This window comes from Chenopodium quinoa, unplaced genomic scaffold (assembly GCF_001683475.1).
Source record: "Chenopodium quinoa cultivar QQ74 unplaced genomic scaffold, ASM168347v1, whole genome shotgun sequence".
Classification (NCBI taxonomy): Eukaryota; Viridiplantae; Streptophyta; class Magnoliopsida; order Caryophyllales; family Amaranthaceae; genus Chenopodium; species Chenopodium quinoa.
The window spans coordinates 4,111,630-4,128,495 of NW_018743697.1; the positions used below are offsets into that span (position 1 = coordinate 4,111,630).

At 34.5% G+C, this 16,866-nt stretch overlaps 1 protein-coding gene across 1 annotated transcript; it reads left to right on the forward strand.

The window, feature by feature from the left end:
• Positions 1-1,016: 1,016 nt before the first annotated feature.
• Positions 1,017-3,413, forward strand: LOC110684356 (ankyrin repeat-containing protein BDA1-like). Its single transcript, XM_021860808.1, has 2 exons — positions 1,017-1,755; positions 2,451-3,413. Exons 1-2 carry the CDS (start codon positions 1,168-1,170, stop codon positions 3,183-3,185), a joined length of 1,323 nt encoding a protein of 440 aa, XP_021716500.1. The 5' UTR covers positions 1,017-1,167; the 3' UTR covers positions 3,186-3,413.
• The last annotated feature ends 13,453 nt before the right edge of the window (positions 3,414-16,866 follow it).

Here is a 16,866-nt window from a genome sequence, read left to right on the forward strand (position 1 = left end):
GATGATGTTTAGTGTTGACACAAATAAAGTTGTGCTTATTAGGTGGTAACATCTTAAACACCTAAATAATTAATGACAAAATAAACTTAAATTTTCCTATAGTTAGTATCAATATAACAGTTAGTATCAATATAACGCTTTGTTGATATTAAGATGGTACTATTTTTTTTTTTTTTTTTAAAGGAAAATCTTAATGCTTGAGTTATATCAATATCTTAATGCTATTATATTATGTGGCCGTGTAAATTATATTGATATAACTCAAGCATTAAGATGGTACTATTTGAATAATTTAAACATTACAAATTCTTAAATAGACCTGGTTCACACTAATTTATTGTGGACCACTAACATTAGAGAAAGTATGGTTGTTTTATTAATAAAAAAAGGGTCACTATAATTTTAAAAAAAAAAAGTCACTATGTTAAACTAAAAATCATTTTGGTAATATATAGGCCTAAGTGGTTATTTTTGTAATGAAATATTTTATATACTGATCAATATGAATAATAAAGGCCACTATGTTAAAATTAGGATAATAGCGTCGTGTTTCAAGTTCACAATATTATTAAACGTTGTAGTAGTTTTAATAAAGGTTACTATGTTAAAATTAAGGTTACTATGTTAAAAATAATGGTCACTATGTTCAATATAACGTTAGTTGCGTGTGTATAGACCTCAGGTCCACAATAATATTATTGTTGACCAGGTCCACGCAAGTCTTTTTGTTTAAACATAACTTTAAATCACCAAGAGTTATCTCAGTTATTAATCATCCGAAGATCATTGAGTATATTTTTTTTGAAAGATCATTGAGTATAAACTATAAAGTAACGGTGATTCATTTTTTCTTAAGCATCGTGCAAGAGAAGCCCCTCTTATGTCTTGTGGTCACCTAAATCATAATTTAGCGTATACACCAAACACACAAAGAACACGCATTTTATCCATAGTTATCTTCTTTCCATTATTAGCTGTTACTTTCCTACATTATTTGACCAAGCCCAACATTCAAAGTCAAACTATCCAACTAGCCTAAACTTTCCTTGTTATCTTGACTTTCTTATACTTGGTACCAAAGCTACTATAAAACTTGTTCTATGAACTAACCAAAATGTACAACTTGCATCTAATTTAAAAGAGTAAAATAGAAGAGAGGAAAAAAAAATGGAAATGGAGAAAAAGTTGTATGAAGCTGCTTTTGAAGGAAATGTGCCAAATTTAAAAGCATTAATACAAGAAGATCCCTTAATACTTGATAGAATCTCAACAGCATTCTTCCAAGACACCCCTTTACATGTTGCAACCTTACGCGGGCGCCTCGAGTTTGTACATGCTGTACTCAGCCACAACCCCCAGCTTGCGGCCGAGCCTGACTCGCTCGGCCACTTGCCCCTCCACGTCGCTTCCGCCAAGGGAAACGTGGAGATCGTCCGTGAGCTTTTACGTGTGGGACCGAGTTCGTGCCTTGCTCGTACCAAGGATGGGAAGTTGCCCCTTCACTTGGCTATAATGAAGGGGGTCAAGGTTGAGGTGTTGACCGAGTTGACTCGGGCGTGTCCCGAGTCAACTCGGTCGAGGGTGGATGGAGGGTGTAGTATTTTGCACTTATGTGTGAGGTATGATAATTTGGATGCTTTAAAGGTGTTGGTTGAGATGTTTAAAGGTCAAAGTGATTGTAACGACTTGTTGAATGAAATAAATGATGATGGTAATACTGTCTTGCATTTGGCTGCTTTACATAAGAATTTGGAGGTACTCTTTTTGTCCTGTTAACCTTTTTTTTTTTTTTTTTTTTTTTACTCGTATGTCTTAAAAATTAATCATGTCTTTTATACACCTTTTCGTGCATTAATACTAATACAAAGTACCATTTAAATTTTTAAACTATTCGTCTAATAATTATTAATTATTTGGAGTAAGATGTTGTTCACTCCACCTTAATTTTACTGAATTGAAATTATTTTTACTAAAATAAAATTATTTTGTCCATAAATTGTTACTCGTATTACCAAGATAAAGTTATCCTCGTTTATATTTCAATTATTTTATCAATCTTATTAGCCCTAAACTTTTTTTATTTAATTATGAAGTACTCCGTATCAATCTTTAATTATCTTATCTTATCATATCAATCCTATCTTTTATTCGTCTTTATTTGAATTATATTCTATTATCATATCATAAATTAATTATTTTATCTCATTTGAGCTTTTTTTAGACTTAAAATATTTGTTGCTTAAATTGATCATGGTATTGAAATTAATTGACTCCAATTCATTGTATGAATGTATGTCTTTATTTACCGGTATGATAGAAATTCATATACTACGTATTTGAATAACAAGTACTTTTGTACTCCGTATTACCAATAATATACATCATATTATGAATAAATAAATAAATTAATTAAAAAAAATAAAAACTTATTCTTCTATTTCCTTTTCTAGGTTACAAAATACTTGTTAGAAACAACAAGTATTGAACAAAATGCAGTGAACAACAATGGTCTTACAGCCTTAGATTTGGTCGAAAACTCTCCTAAAGACTTCAAAGGACTCGAGCTACTCAATCTTCTCCTTCGATCCAACGTTCGAAAACCAACCACTAACACTCAACCATCAAAAATAAGCACCCAAGTAAACAATGCAACCTCACATTCTAAACCACCAAGCCCAAAAAAGTCATGGAAAAGATTTTTCACATTCAATGATGATAACACGAAACATTTGGAAGATATGAAAGGCCAAATATTAATTATCGCGGCTATTATAGTCACGATTAATGCATTGCCAATTATCTACTTGAAGGTAAATGGACCTGATATACCTGACCAATTCTCAATAAACTCGGGTTCATTCGTGCCTGCTGTAACGATCATATTGTTACTAGTAAGTGGTTTACCCTTAAGAAACAAATTTTGTGGTTGGCTTGTGATACAGTTGATGTATAGTGCTATCGGATTTTTGGCACTGAATTACATTGGACAAATGCTTTCAACTGAAAGTCGATACTCAAAACTCGATGTTGCTGTTATTCTTATGTTGATTTGGTTTGGGTTGTTGATTATTGTTAGTGCACTTAATATCATCCGGTTGATTGTATGGGTTGTAACGAGTATCAAAAGGCGTATAAAGCAAAGGAAATCGCGTGGTAGAAGAGAGGATGCATTGTCAAATGCTTGAGCAAGTGAAATTTTCTAGCTATTCCAGTTTCATTTAATTTGTTTGTTTAATTTTAAGTTGCTCAATTTTTCATTGTTTGTTTGATGTAACAAGGTTGGTGTATGTATGTAGATTTATTGATTAGAGTGTTGCTATTAAGCTAAGTGATTGAACAAACCTTAAAGTAACGGTAAAAGTATGATAAGTTGTTGCTAAAATTCATTTGTTAATGCAAAATTTATTACATTATATACATTATGAGAATACCTAGCTTGTACAATTTTATTTTCTTGGGCTTTGAGTGATAATACCAAAATATCTAAGTAGCTAATCATCAAATTAAAAATGTATAAGGTTTTAAAGGTCTAGATTAATTTCTTGTTCTTTATCAATTTTTAAAAGCCTGCTAAATGATAAAACACCATCCTAAAAAAAAGATAATTGTTGTCTTCAATAAAATATTTATTTTTTGCTAAAATTTACTCACAAATTAATAGACAATTACAATTTACAACTGAAAATATATCATTCAGCGACTGCAATTAAACGATAATATCAGTAAATACAGGCAATTAATTTTGAAATATTACATTCATCGTTACTCCAAGATTATACATATGTCCTGATTTCCTCAAATAACATAATTGAATTGTATTAATCTTTTGTAGCACAATATAACATAAACCAATTCGAATAATTATTCTAATCAAGATTCAAGAACAAAAGATAAATTTAAAGAAAAGTAACAATCTATATCTTATTTATTAATCATAACACGAAAGTTTATGCACTATAACATTATTTGATCATACTAAACTAAACATCCCACGCAATTTAAGTTTTACACCCGAAAAATTAAAATCGACACGACAATGCTACCAAATTAATGGTCATGGTACGACCTCAAGTTAAACTATCAATGTAACAAGAAAGTCGAACGACTAATGGATCAACGAAAGGCCTTAAAGTAAAAAACTTGATTCCTATGATCATAATAAATCCCAATTTTATCATCCTTATTAAACCCACGAGTCTTGAACAAATCTATATTAACCCCAAGAACATAATCATCCTGTCCACCTTTTTCAATAAAAGTCGTCTCATCGTACGGACCGTACACAACAGGGGCATTTTCGTCAGTCAAATCACAAACAGAAACATGGACTTTATTACCCGTAACAATTTTGTTGGCAGTCTCTAAACTAGAGTAACGAAACACATGTTCAAAAACATCGTCATGACTCAACCGAATCTTACCGGTAGCAATCTCGTTCACGTCTAAGGATTTCTGGATCCGCCACGGGTCGTACTTCTTGTCGAGGTTGTCTTTCGAGTCGAGGTTTGGCATAAGCATGGTTGGAACCGAGGAATCGTCTCGAATTTCGATGAGGATACGGGGGACTTGGGTTGAATTCGTTACACCTCTAGCACTCACATCCATCTCTTCTTTCTTGGTGGGCAAGAAATTGTACAAGTATGTTTTCTTCATGCTTGATGTTGATTCTTGTAGTTTCATCTTGTGTTTTTGGAGATTTTTTGGACTATTTTATTTTTGTGGAGGTCTATTATGATGTATAACAAGGGTTTAAAGGGTTTTTTTTTTTATAAAGAAATATTATTGGGGATTGAATTAAGATTGATTTATTTCCTTAATGAGAATATATGCTAATATTTATAGGTTGGGAGTGTAAAGGAAAGTTGTGATATTGTGTGAAGAATCTGAAGATACTAAATCAATGAGATTTTGTGTCCAAAAAAAAAAGAAAAAGATATCAATGAGTTTTTTTTTTTTTTTTAAAAAAAAAAAAAAAAAAAAAAAAAAAAAACAAGAAATCAATAAGATTTTGTAACGGTTTTGGGCTAGGTTATCTTTTTTCCATTTTTTTAAGGCTGGAAAATATATTGGTTATGCAATAAATTATTTATTAATTAGCTGTGTATTTGGACTTAATTATATGAGTCAATTCATATCTTGCAATGTTTTATTTTTGTTTTTTGTTGTATAATTTAAATAATCGGTAAATAATACAAGTATTTGTTGATTGCTTCTGATAGTTTTAGGTAGAACGGTCGAAAGTTGATCCGACCCGAAATACCGATTATTAACCGACCCATCTGAACCCGAAAAAATGGTGACCCAATCCCGACGTGACCCGACCTGAAACCAACCCTAGATCCGAGTTGACCCGAGTATGTGAGACCCGAACCCGAACATGAAATGACCTGGAGATGACCCAACCCGAATGTAACCCGTACATTATTGGCGAGAACCGAACCCGACTGGAACCAAAATTGACCCAAACCGTTTAACCTCGTCAAATCCCGAATTTAACCCGACTTGTTACTAGCCTGACCTGAATTCAACCCGACCCAAATTTAACCTAACCTGATACAAACCCGACCCGAAATCAACCCGACCTATTACTAACCCGACCCAAAAATTCAACCCGATTTGTTACTACCCCAGGCCAACTCGAAATAAACACGACTTGTTATTGACCCGACCTAAATTCAACCCAAATTGTTCCTAACCCGACTTCAAATCACCTTGAATGCAATTTAGACCACCTTATTATTGATCAAAGCATTTTGTCCAGGAAGACCAAGTCGGTCCAGGCCAGCAAAAGAAAGGAGCATCATCCTCAAATTTAAGAGTTAAATATAGTATATATATATTTGTTGTATGGTCAAAGAAGATAATTATATGCCTAAACTATATACTATAGTTCACTAGTATGTTGTCATATTATTATAGTCAAAGGAAATAATTAGCTTGATAAAAATGATAATTATCTATTTACAATTAGTTGAACCCGAATATGACCCGACTTGGAAATAACCCGACCTGATTGTAACTTGCAAATTATTGACTTGAACATAACCCAACTTGAATCCGAGAATGACTCGACTTAGAAATGACCTAACCTGATTATAACCCGTAAATTATAGACTTGAACCGAACTCGACTTGAACTCGAGAATGACCCGACTTGAAAATGACCCGACCTGATTATAACCCGCAAATTATTGACTTGAACCGAACCCGACTCAAACCCGAGAATGACCCGACCTGATTCTAACCCGCAAATTATTCACTTAAACCGAACCAGACTCGAACCCGTAAATTACCCTAACCAGTTTTAACCCGTGAAAACCTGAATTAAACCCGATCTATTGTACACCCGACCCGAATGTAACCCGACCTAAACCCGACCCAAACCAAATAAGAAGTATGACCCAACGTGACCCAACTCAAACATGACCAAACCCAAACCGCATAAGTTGTGGAATTAATCCGAATTGACCCGGCCCGAATTGACCCGACCCACTCTTACCAACCCAAACCTGACCCGTTTACCAAATTGACGGCTCTACCTGAAACTAGGGTTGTGCACCGGTCCAAAACCGGACCGGAATAGACCGGAACCCGAAATCGAGTTTTTTTGGGGACCGGGACCGGACCGTAATCAACCGGTCCGGGTTCCGGTCCAGACCTGTTTATTCCGGTCCGGTCCGGTTTTGGACCGGAATGGACCGGTTACATTATTTTTTTGTTTTTCTTTTTCATTTTAGTATCTTAATATATACATATATTTTTAACATCTTGTTTTTGTTTGCGTGTTTTCCTATTTTACACCTAGAATTTATAAATTACAAGTTTTGTACCTATATTTTTTAGAAATTTAAACATAAAATGTAAAATTTTCACCCAAAAAATAACAAAAATACACATTCCGGTCCATTCCGGTCCGGACCGGAATATTCCGGTTTTTACCCGGACCGGAAACCCGGAATCCCTAATTTGTAAGGACCGAAGACCGGACCGAAATCAACCGATCAAGGCCAGTCCAGTCCAATTTCGGTCCGGTCCCGATCGGTTTTCCGGTCCAGGTCCATTTCTGCACACCCCTACCAAAAACCTCCAAAATTTCTCAAAAAGCGTGGATATTAGCCTTCAATTTTGGAATTTTTTGACTTTTTTTCATCCGGAAATAAAAATTGAAGAAATGTTTACCATGGTCCCTAATACCCTCCGGGAGTCCAATTGGTTAGGTGGAACCATCCAATTTGCCTTTAAACGACCAATATACCGGTTTACAACTTGCACCGGTTTCATTAATTCAAGCCTACCACGAACATTTATGACAACATATAATGATCATATATGGATCCAAACAACATTATATGACCCCGAGATGTATCCCCTATAATCTGAAGGCTTTCCGACACCAGGCCCGAAACCTCCAAAATTTCTCAAAAAGCATGGATATTAGCCTTCAATTTTGGAATTTTTTTACTTTTTTTCATCCAGATATAAAAATTTTCCGAAACAATTACCATGGTCCCTAATACCCCCCGGGAGTCCAATTGGCTGGGTAGAACCATCCAATTTGCCTTTAAACGGCCAATTTACCGGTTTACAACTTGCACCGATTTCATAAATTCAAGCCTAACACGAACATTTATGACAACATATAATGATCATATATGGTTCCAAACGGCATTATATGACCCTGAGATGTATCCCCTATAATTTAAAATTTTTTCGACACCAGGCCCTGAATTTTCCAAAATTTCTGAAAAATCATGGATATTAGCCTTCAATTTTGGAATTTTTTGACTTTTTATCACCCGGATATAAAAATTTCCGAAATGTTTACCATGGTCCCTAATACCCTTCGGAAGTCCAATTGGGTGGGTGGAACCATCCTATTTGCCTTTAAACGGCCAATTTACCAGTTTACAAGTTGCACCGATTTCATTAACTGTACTCAAGCCTACCACGAACATTTATGACAACATATAATCATCATTTATGGCTCCAAACGGCATTATATGACCCTGAGATGTATCCCGTAAAATCTTATTTCTTTTCAACACTGGGCTCCGAAACCTTCGAAATTTCTCAAAAAGCATGGATATTCAATTTCGGAATTTTTTTACTTTTTTCGCACAGAAATAAAAATTGCCTATAAAATGGTCCCTAATACCCCCCCCCCAGGAGTCCAATTGGGTGGGTGAACCATCCAATTTGCCTTTAAACGACCAATTTAGCGGTTTAAAACTTGCACCGATTTCATTAACTCAAGCCTACCACGATCATTATATGACAACATATAATGATCATATATGGATCCAAACAATATTATATGACCCCGAGATGTATCCCCTATAATCTGAAGGCTTTCCGACACCAGGCCCCGAAACCTCCAAAATTTCTCAAAAAGCATGGATATTAGCCTTCAATTTTGGAATTTTTTTACTTTTTTTCATCCAGATATAAAAATTTTCCGAAACACTTACCATGGTCCCTAATACCCTCCGAAGTCCAATTGGCTGGGTAGAACCATCCAATTTGCCTTTAAACGGCCAATTTACCGGTTTACAACTTGCACCGATTTCATAAATTCAAGCCTACCACGAACATTTATGACAACATATAATCATCATTTATGGCTCCAAACGGCATTATATGACCCTGAGATGTATCCCGTAAAATCTTATTTCTTTTCAACACTAGGATCCGAAACCTTCGAAATTTCTCAAAAAGCATGGATATTCAATTTCGGAATTTTTTTACTTTTTTCGCACGGAAATAAAAATTGCCTATAAAATGGTCCCTAATACCCCCCCAGGAGTCCAATTGGGTGGGTGAACCATCCAATTTGCCTTTAAACGACCAATTTAGCGGTTTAAAACTTGCACCGATTTCATTAACTCAAGCCTACCACGATCATTATATGACAACATATAATGATCATATATGGATCCAAACAACATTATATGACCCCGAGATGTATCCCCTATAATCTGAAGGCTTTCCGACACCAGGCCCCGAAACCTCCAAAATTTCTCAAAAAGCATGGATATTAGCCTTCAATTTTGGAATTTTTTTACTTTTTTCATCCAGATGTAAAAATTTTCCGAAACACTTACCATGGTCCCTAATACCCTTCGAAGTCCAATTGGCTGGGTAGAACCATCCAATTTGCCTTTAAACGGCCAATTTACCGGTTTACAACTTGCACCGATTTCATAAATTCAAGCCTACCACGAACATTTATGACAACATATAATCATCATTTATGGCACCAAACGGCATTATATGACCCTGAGATGTATCCCGTAAAATCTTATTTCTTTTCAACACTAGGCTCCGAAACCTTCGAAATTTCTCAAAAAGCATGGATATTCAATTTCGGAATTTTTTTACTTTTTTCGCACGGAAATCAAAATTGCCTATAAAATGGTCCCTAATACCCCCCCCCCCAGGAGTCCAATTGGGTGGGTGAACCATCCAATTTGCCTTTAAACGACCAATTTAGCGGTTTAAAACTTGCACCGATTTCATTAACTCAAGCCTACCACGATCATTATATGACAACATATAATGATCATATATGGATCCAAACAACATTATATGACCCCGAGATGTATCCCCTATAATCTGAAGGCTTTCCGACACCAGGCCCCGAAACCTCCAAAATTTCTCAAAAATCATGGATATTAGCCTTCAATTTTGGAATTTTTTTACTTTTTTTCATCCAGATATAAAAATTTTCCGAAACATTTACCATGGTCCCTAATACCCTCCGGAGTCCAATTGGCTGGGTAGAACCATCCAATTTGCCTTTAAACGGCCAATTTACCGGTTTACAACTTGCACCGATTTCATAAATTCAAGCCTAACACGAATATTTATGACAACATAAAATGATCATATATGGTTCCAAACGACATTATATGACCCCGAGATGTATCCCTTATAATTTAAAAAAATTTCGACACCAGGCCCCGAAAATTCCAACATTTCTCAAAAAGCATGGATATTAGCCTTCAATTTTGGAATTTTTTGACTTTTTATCACCCGGATATAAAAATTTCCGAAATGTTTACCATGGTCCCTAATACCCTTCGGAAGTCCAATTGGGTGGGTGGAACCATCCTATTTGCCTTTAAACGGCCAATTTACCGGTTTACAAGTTGCACCGATTTCATTAACTGTACTCAAGCCTACCACGAACATTTATGACAACATATAATCATCATTTATGGCTCCAAACGGCATTATATGACCCTGAGATGTATCCCGTAAAATCTTATTTCTTTTCAACACTGGGCTCCGAAACCTTCGAAATTTCTCAAAAAGCATGGATATTCAATTTCGGAATTTTTTTACTTTTTTCGCACGGAAATAAAAATTGCCTATAAAATGGTCCCTAATACCCCCCCCCCCAGGAGTCCAATTGGGTGGGTGAACCATCCAATTTGCCTTTAAACGACCAATTTAGCGGTTTAAAACTTGCACCGATTTCATTAACTCAAGCCTACCACGATCATTATATGACAACATATAATGATCATATATGGATCCAAACAACATTATATGACCCCGAGATGTATCCCCTATAATCTGAAGGCTTTCCGACACCAGGCCCCGAAACCTCCAAAATTTCTCAAAAAGCATGGATATTAGCCTTCAATTTTGGAATTTTTTTACTTTTTTTCATCCAGATATAAAAATTTTCCGAAACACTTACCATGGTCCCTAATACCCTCCGAAGTCCAATTGGCTGGGTAGAACCATCCAATTTGCCTTTAAACGGCCAATTTACCGGTTTACAACTTGCACCGATTTCATAAATTCAAGCCTACCACGAACATTTATGACAACATATAATCATCATTTATGGCTCCAAACGGCATTATATGACCCTGAGATGTATCCCGTAAAATCTTATTTCTTTTCAACACTAGGATCCGAAACCTTCGAAATTTCTCAAAAAGCATGGATATTCAATTTCGGAATTTTTTTACTTTTTTCGCACGGAAATAAAAATTGCCTATAAAATGGTCCCTAATACCCCCCCAGGAGTCCAATTGGGTGGGTGAACCATCCAATTTGCCTTTAAACGACCAATTTAGCGGTTTAAAACTTGCACCGATTTCATTAACTCAAGCCTACCACGATCATTATATGACAACATATAATGATCATATATGGATCCAAACAACATTATATGACCCCGAGATGTATCCCCTATAATCTGAAGGCTTTCCGACACCAGGCCCCGAAACCTCCAAAATTTCTCAAAAAGCATGGATATTAGCCTTCAATTTTGGAATTTTTTTACTTTTTTTCATCCAGATATAAAATTTTTTCGAAACACTTACCATGGTCCCTAATACCCTCCGGTGTCCAATTGGCTGGGTAGAACCATCCAATTTGCCTTTAAACGGCCAATTTACCGGTTTACAACTTGCACCGATTTCATAAATTCAAGCCTAACACGAATATTTATGACAACATAATGATCATATATGGTTCCAAACGACATTATATGACCCCGAGATGTATCCCTTATAATTTAAAATTTTTTCGACACCAGGCCCCGAAAATTCCAAAATTTCTCAAAAAGCATGGATATTAGCCTTCAATTTAGGAATTTTTTGACTTTTTATCACCCGGATATAAAAATTTCCGAAATGTTTACCATGGTCCCTAATACCCTTCGGAAGTCCAATTGGGTGGGTGGAACCATCTTATTTGCCTTTAAACGGCCAATTTACCGGTTTACAAGTTGCACCGATTTCATTAACTGTACTCAAGCCTACCACGAACATTTATGACAACATATAATCATCATTTATGGCTCCAAACGGCATTATATGACCCTGAGATGTATCCCGTAAAATCTTATTTATTTTCAACACTGGGCTCCGAAACCTTCGAAATTTCTCAAAAAGCATGGATATTCAATTTCGGAATTTTTTTACTTTTTTCGCACGGAAATAAAAATTGCCAATAAAATGGTCCCTAATACCCCCCCCCAGGAGTCCAATTGGGTGGGTGAACCATCCAATTTGCCTTTAAACGACCAATTTAGCGGTTTAAAACTTGCACCGATTTCATTAACTCAAGCCTACCACGATCATTATATGACAACATATAATGATCATATATGGATCCAAACAACATTATATGACCCCGAGATGTATCCCCTATAATCTGAAGGCTTTCCGACACCAGGCCCCAAAACCTCCAAAATTTCTCAAAAAGCATGGATATTAGCCTTCAATTTTGGAATTTTTTTACTTTTTTCATCCAGATATAAAAATTTTCCGAAACATTTACCATGATCCCTAATACCCTCCGGAGTCCAATTGGCTGGGTAGAACCATCCAATTTGCCTTTAAACGGCCAATTTACCGGTTTACAACTTGCACCGATTTCATAAATTCAAGCCTAACACGAACATTTATGACAACAAATAATGATCATATATGGTTCCAAACGGCATTATATGACCCTGAGATGTATCCCCTATAATTTAAAATTTTTTCGACACCAGGTCCTGAAACTTCCAAAATTTCTCAAAAAGCATGGATATTAGCCTTCAATTTTGGAATTTTTTGACTTTTTATCACCCGGATATAAAAATTTCTGAAATGTTTACCATGGTCCCTAATACCCTTCGGAGGTCCAATTGGGTGGGTGGAACCATCCTATTTGCCTTTAAACGGCCAATTTACCGGTTTACAAGTTGCACCGATTTCATTAACTGTACTCAAGCCTACCACGAACATTTATGACAACATATAATCATCATTTATGGCTCCAAACGGCATTATATGACCCTGAGATGTATCCCGTAAAATCTTATTTCTTTTTAACACTGGGCTCCGAAACCTTCGAAATTTCTCAAAAAGCATGGATATTCAATTTCGGAATTTTTTTACTTTTTTCGCACGGAAATAAAAATTGCCTATAAAATGGTCCCTAATACCCCCCCCAGGAGTCCAATTGGGTGGGTGAACCATCCAATTTGCCTTTAAACGACCAATTTAGCGGTTTAAACTTGCACCGATTTCATTAACTCAAGCCTACCACGAACATTTATGACAACAAATAATGATCATATATGGGCCCAAACGACATTATATGACTACGAGATGTATTCCCTAGAATTTAAAGATTTTTAGGCTCCGGGCCCTGAAAACTCCAAAATTTCTCAAAAAAACGTGGATATTATCCTTTCATTTTTGAATTTCTGAACTTTTTTTGGCCCGAAAATAAAAAAAAATCTGAAATTTTTACCATGTTCCCTAATACCCTCAGGGAGTTCAATTGGGTAGGTGGAACCATCCAACTTGCCTTTAAACGGCCAATTTGCCGATTTACAACTTGCACCGATATCATTAATTCAAGTTTACCATGAACATTTATGACAACAAATAATGATCACATATTTAAGACCCCAATAATTCTCCCTTTTTCAAACCACTTACTTTAAATAAAAATAGAGAAGAACCATTGGCAAGTTACCGCCACGTGTTAAAACGTTAAGGCTTTATCAAAGTATTGCAACGGAAATCCAACTTAAATATTAAAATAATATAATTTAGAAAATCAATAAGTCAAATCTTACAAATTGGAACCATAAAGGCCCTTATTAAAACCAAACCAATATTCCAAAATCCCAAAATATAATTAAAATAGTAAAACATAAATAAGTTCAACACAAAGAACGAATACTCTCAATCACACCAATCCCTTGACAATGCGTATGTCAAATCCCCGAACTTCACAACATCAAGCTAACCTGTGCAATACTGCTCCCCAATAATACAAATGTAATAATTGGATCATCACAGGGTCATTGAAAGGCGAAGGCCATGACCAAAAGAAAACACACACAAAAGCACGTAATCAGCAAAGCTGAGTACATACAAGCTATAACGTACCAAGCCTAGCATGCCCAACTAATTAAAGTAAATAAACATACAACACGAATTCATTAATCAAGACTCCACACTTAAACAATTCAATCGACTCAACATACTTGCTAATCAATTCCAAACACTTGACTCTTTATATTTAATTTAATTAATTTAATTTGGAGTAAGCAATAGATGAGGTTGTCCAATCCACCAAATCATTTTGGTCCCAAATGACCATTTAAAATAAAAGTTTAGCGCAATGCAAGAATGGGCGCGACTCCATTCTCACAAAGTTAGTCTAGGATCTCATCTAACTTTCATTATAAAATAAAATGTAAATACCAAAAGAGAAGAGAACATGTTGATCAAACAAGCCTCGAAAAGCCACGGGCTACCACCGTGTACCCCAACCCATAATTGTCAATACTCTAGAAGTGCACGCTTTCCAGAGTTTTATTGCTCATCCATGTTTCACTTTACGTGATTACAATTTTAATTAATAGCCGACTCAATCAAGAAGACCATACATAACAATCATAAATCAATTCATTTTTAATCTTATTTAGGACAATGGTGATCACATCACAAGTTGACCTTTAGTTCCATTAAACTTCCAAATTATCCAAATTGTTGAACATAGTCAACTCACCTAGCCATTTCGGCTTAATCCACCTTTACTCAACATACTAGCAATTCATAATTGAGTAATAAAATAAAATAAATAACAACCTTATGGAATAATTAATAAATTCATTCCATTTAAACCATTAAATTCCAATCCTTTAATAATCCAAATGTGGTTAACAAACCAATCCAATAAAATATGTTTGTATCAACATTCCATACAAATAATTAATCCAATATAATTCAACATGCTTGCATCCATAATTCCATACATACATAATCAATTCACCAAAACATGTCTCATAATCATAAGCACATGAATTAATTAAATGTATAGCCAAACAATTTTCATCCAAGTGTTCTCTAATCATGAAACTAAGTTCTTTTCTTTGGTACCTAAACATGATACTACTTACAACGAATTAGACATGTACGTACCTCGTATAAACAATCCTTTGTGCCACCTTTAATCACTTAAAAATCTCCTAAGAAATAATCACTTTCCAGAAAACAAGCAACAATAATAAATTAATACTTAACCAAATTTCCAGCAATATAATTTAGATTAAAACTTCTTAAAACTTCATTAAAAACATGTTTTTATGGTTAATTATGCATTAGAAATACAATAGGAACAAAAGCCCCAATTTAATTAGTCATAAGAACCCTAAAATCCCAATTTAAATAAATTAAAATCCTAGGTTTTAAAATTATAAAATCTGAAAATTATAACAACAGTTATAATCTGAAATTATTAGTTTAAAACATAAAAACATGATTTTGATACTAAAAATATAAACTTTATACTATAAAATCAAAACCCAAAACTAATTATAAACATTAAGCATAAAAAAAAACTTCGTTAAAAATCAAAAACTTCCCGAAAATCATATTTAGAGGCTGAATTTGGCCAAGAGAGGGTGGTACTCACTACCAAACGTAGTGAGTCTTTCTTAAAACATTGTTTCCACATGGAAAACACTACTTTTTTTGTCAAAATCGGATGAGTTTAGAACCTGATCGGGATTAAAGCGGGATTAATATTAACGAACCAAAATCTAAACATTAAAACACGAATTTACGTGTTCAAAATAATCTGGGATTAAGTTAAACTAATTAGTAGTATAACACCAAAATTTCAAAACATTATTACTATAAAAGCCCTAAATCAATTGTTCATAAAAACCCTAAAATCATGATTTTCAATGATTAAAAACCCTAGGTTATTAAATTTACAAAATCTGAAAATTATAACATTTATGAAATCTGAAATTATAAAGTTTAATCATCAAAATACAATTTGATACTAATTAAATTAATTTCAAACAATAAAATCAAAATCCATAATCAATAATTATAATTACACAAATTAATAAAACAAAGGAGAAAGAAAATAAGACTAACCTTTTGTGTGGGGAAATTTTTGGGGATGTATGGGGTATTTATAGGAGAGAGGGTAGTAGGGTAAGTAGGGATATTGGACCTCATTAAATTAATGGGTCAATTAAGAAAGTAAACTGGGTTTGGTTTGTTTGTTGGACATAAATTATAAAAGGAAGGTTCATAAAAAGTTCTTTGTAATAAAACCGTTTATCAACCCCAAATTTAATTTGAAACTTTTGAAATTAAATTCCGGAAAAATACAAATAAATATTATAAATAATATATAATTTCATTTATAATATATTTAAAAATATGGGGGATTACAACATATGCTTCCAAATGGCATTATATGACCCCGAGAAATTATTCTCTAGAATTTCAAGAATTTTCGATATCGAACCCCGAAACCTTCAAAACTTCGCAAAATGAGTGAATAAGTCATTAATTTTGGAATTTTTGGACTTTTTTTAATCTGGAAATAAAAATTGACGAAATGTTTATCATGGTCCCTAATACCCTTCATTCGGGAGTCCAATTGGGAGGGTAAAAATATCCAATATGCCTTTAAACGACTAATTTACCGGTTTTCATCGACTTTATTAACTCATCGAGCCTACTACGAACATTTATGACAACATATAATGATCACATATGGTTCCAAATGGTATTATATAATCCGATCCCGAGATGTATCCCCTAAAATATCCAGGCTTTCGACACTAGCTAGGCTCCGAAAACTTCTTAATTTCTCAAAAAGCGTGGATATTACATAAGCCTTCAATTTTGGAATTTTTTTACTTTTATTCGCCCGTAAGTAAAAATTGGCGAAATGGTTATCATGATCCCTAATAGCCTCTGGGAATCCAATTGGGTAGGTGGAATCATCCAACTTGCCATTAAACGGCCAAATTACCGATTTACAACTTGCACCGATTTCATTAACTCAAGCCTCCCACGAACATTTATGACAACAT

Bases quoted from the DNA above. Each gene is read 5' to 3' on its own strand.
- LOC110684356 (XM_021860808.1), top strand. From the start codon at position 1,168: ATGGAAATGGAGAAAAAGTTGTATGAAGCTGCTTTTGAAGGAAATGTG. The intron at 1,756-2,450 runs GTACTCTTTTTG...TTCCTTTTCTAG, and splicing joins CTTTACATAAGAATTTGGAG to GTTACAAAATACTTGTTAGA.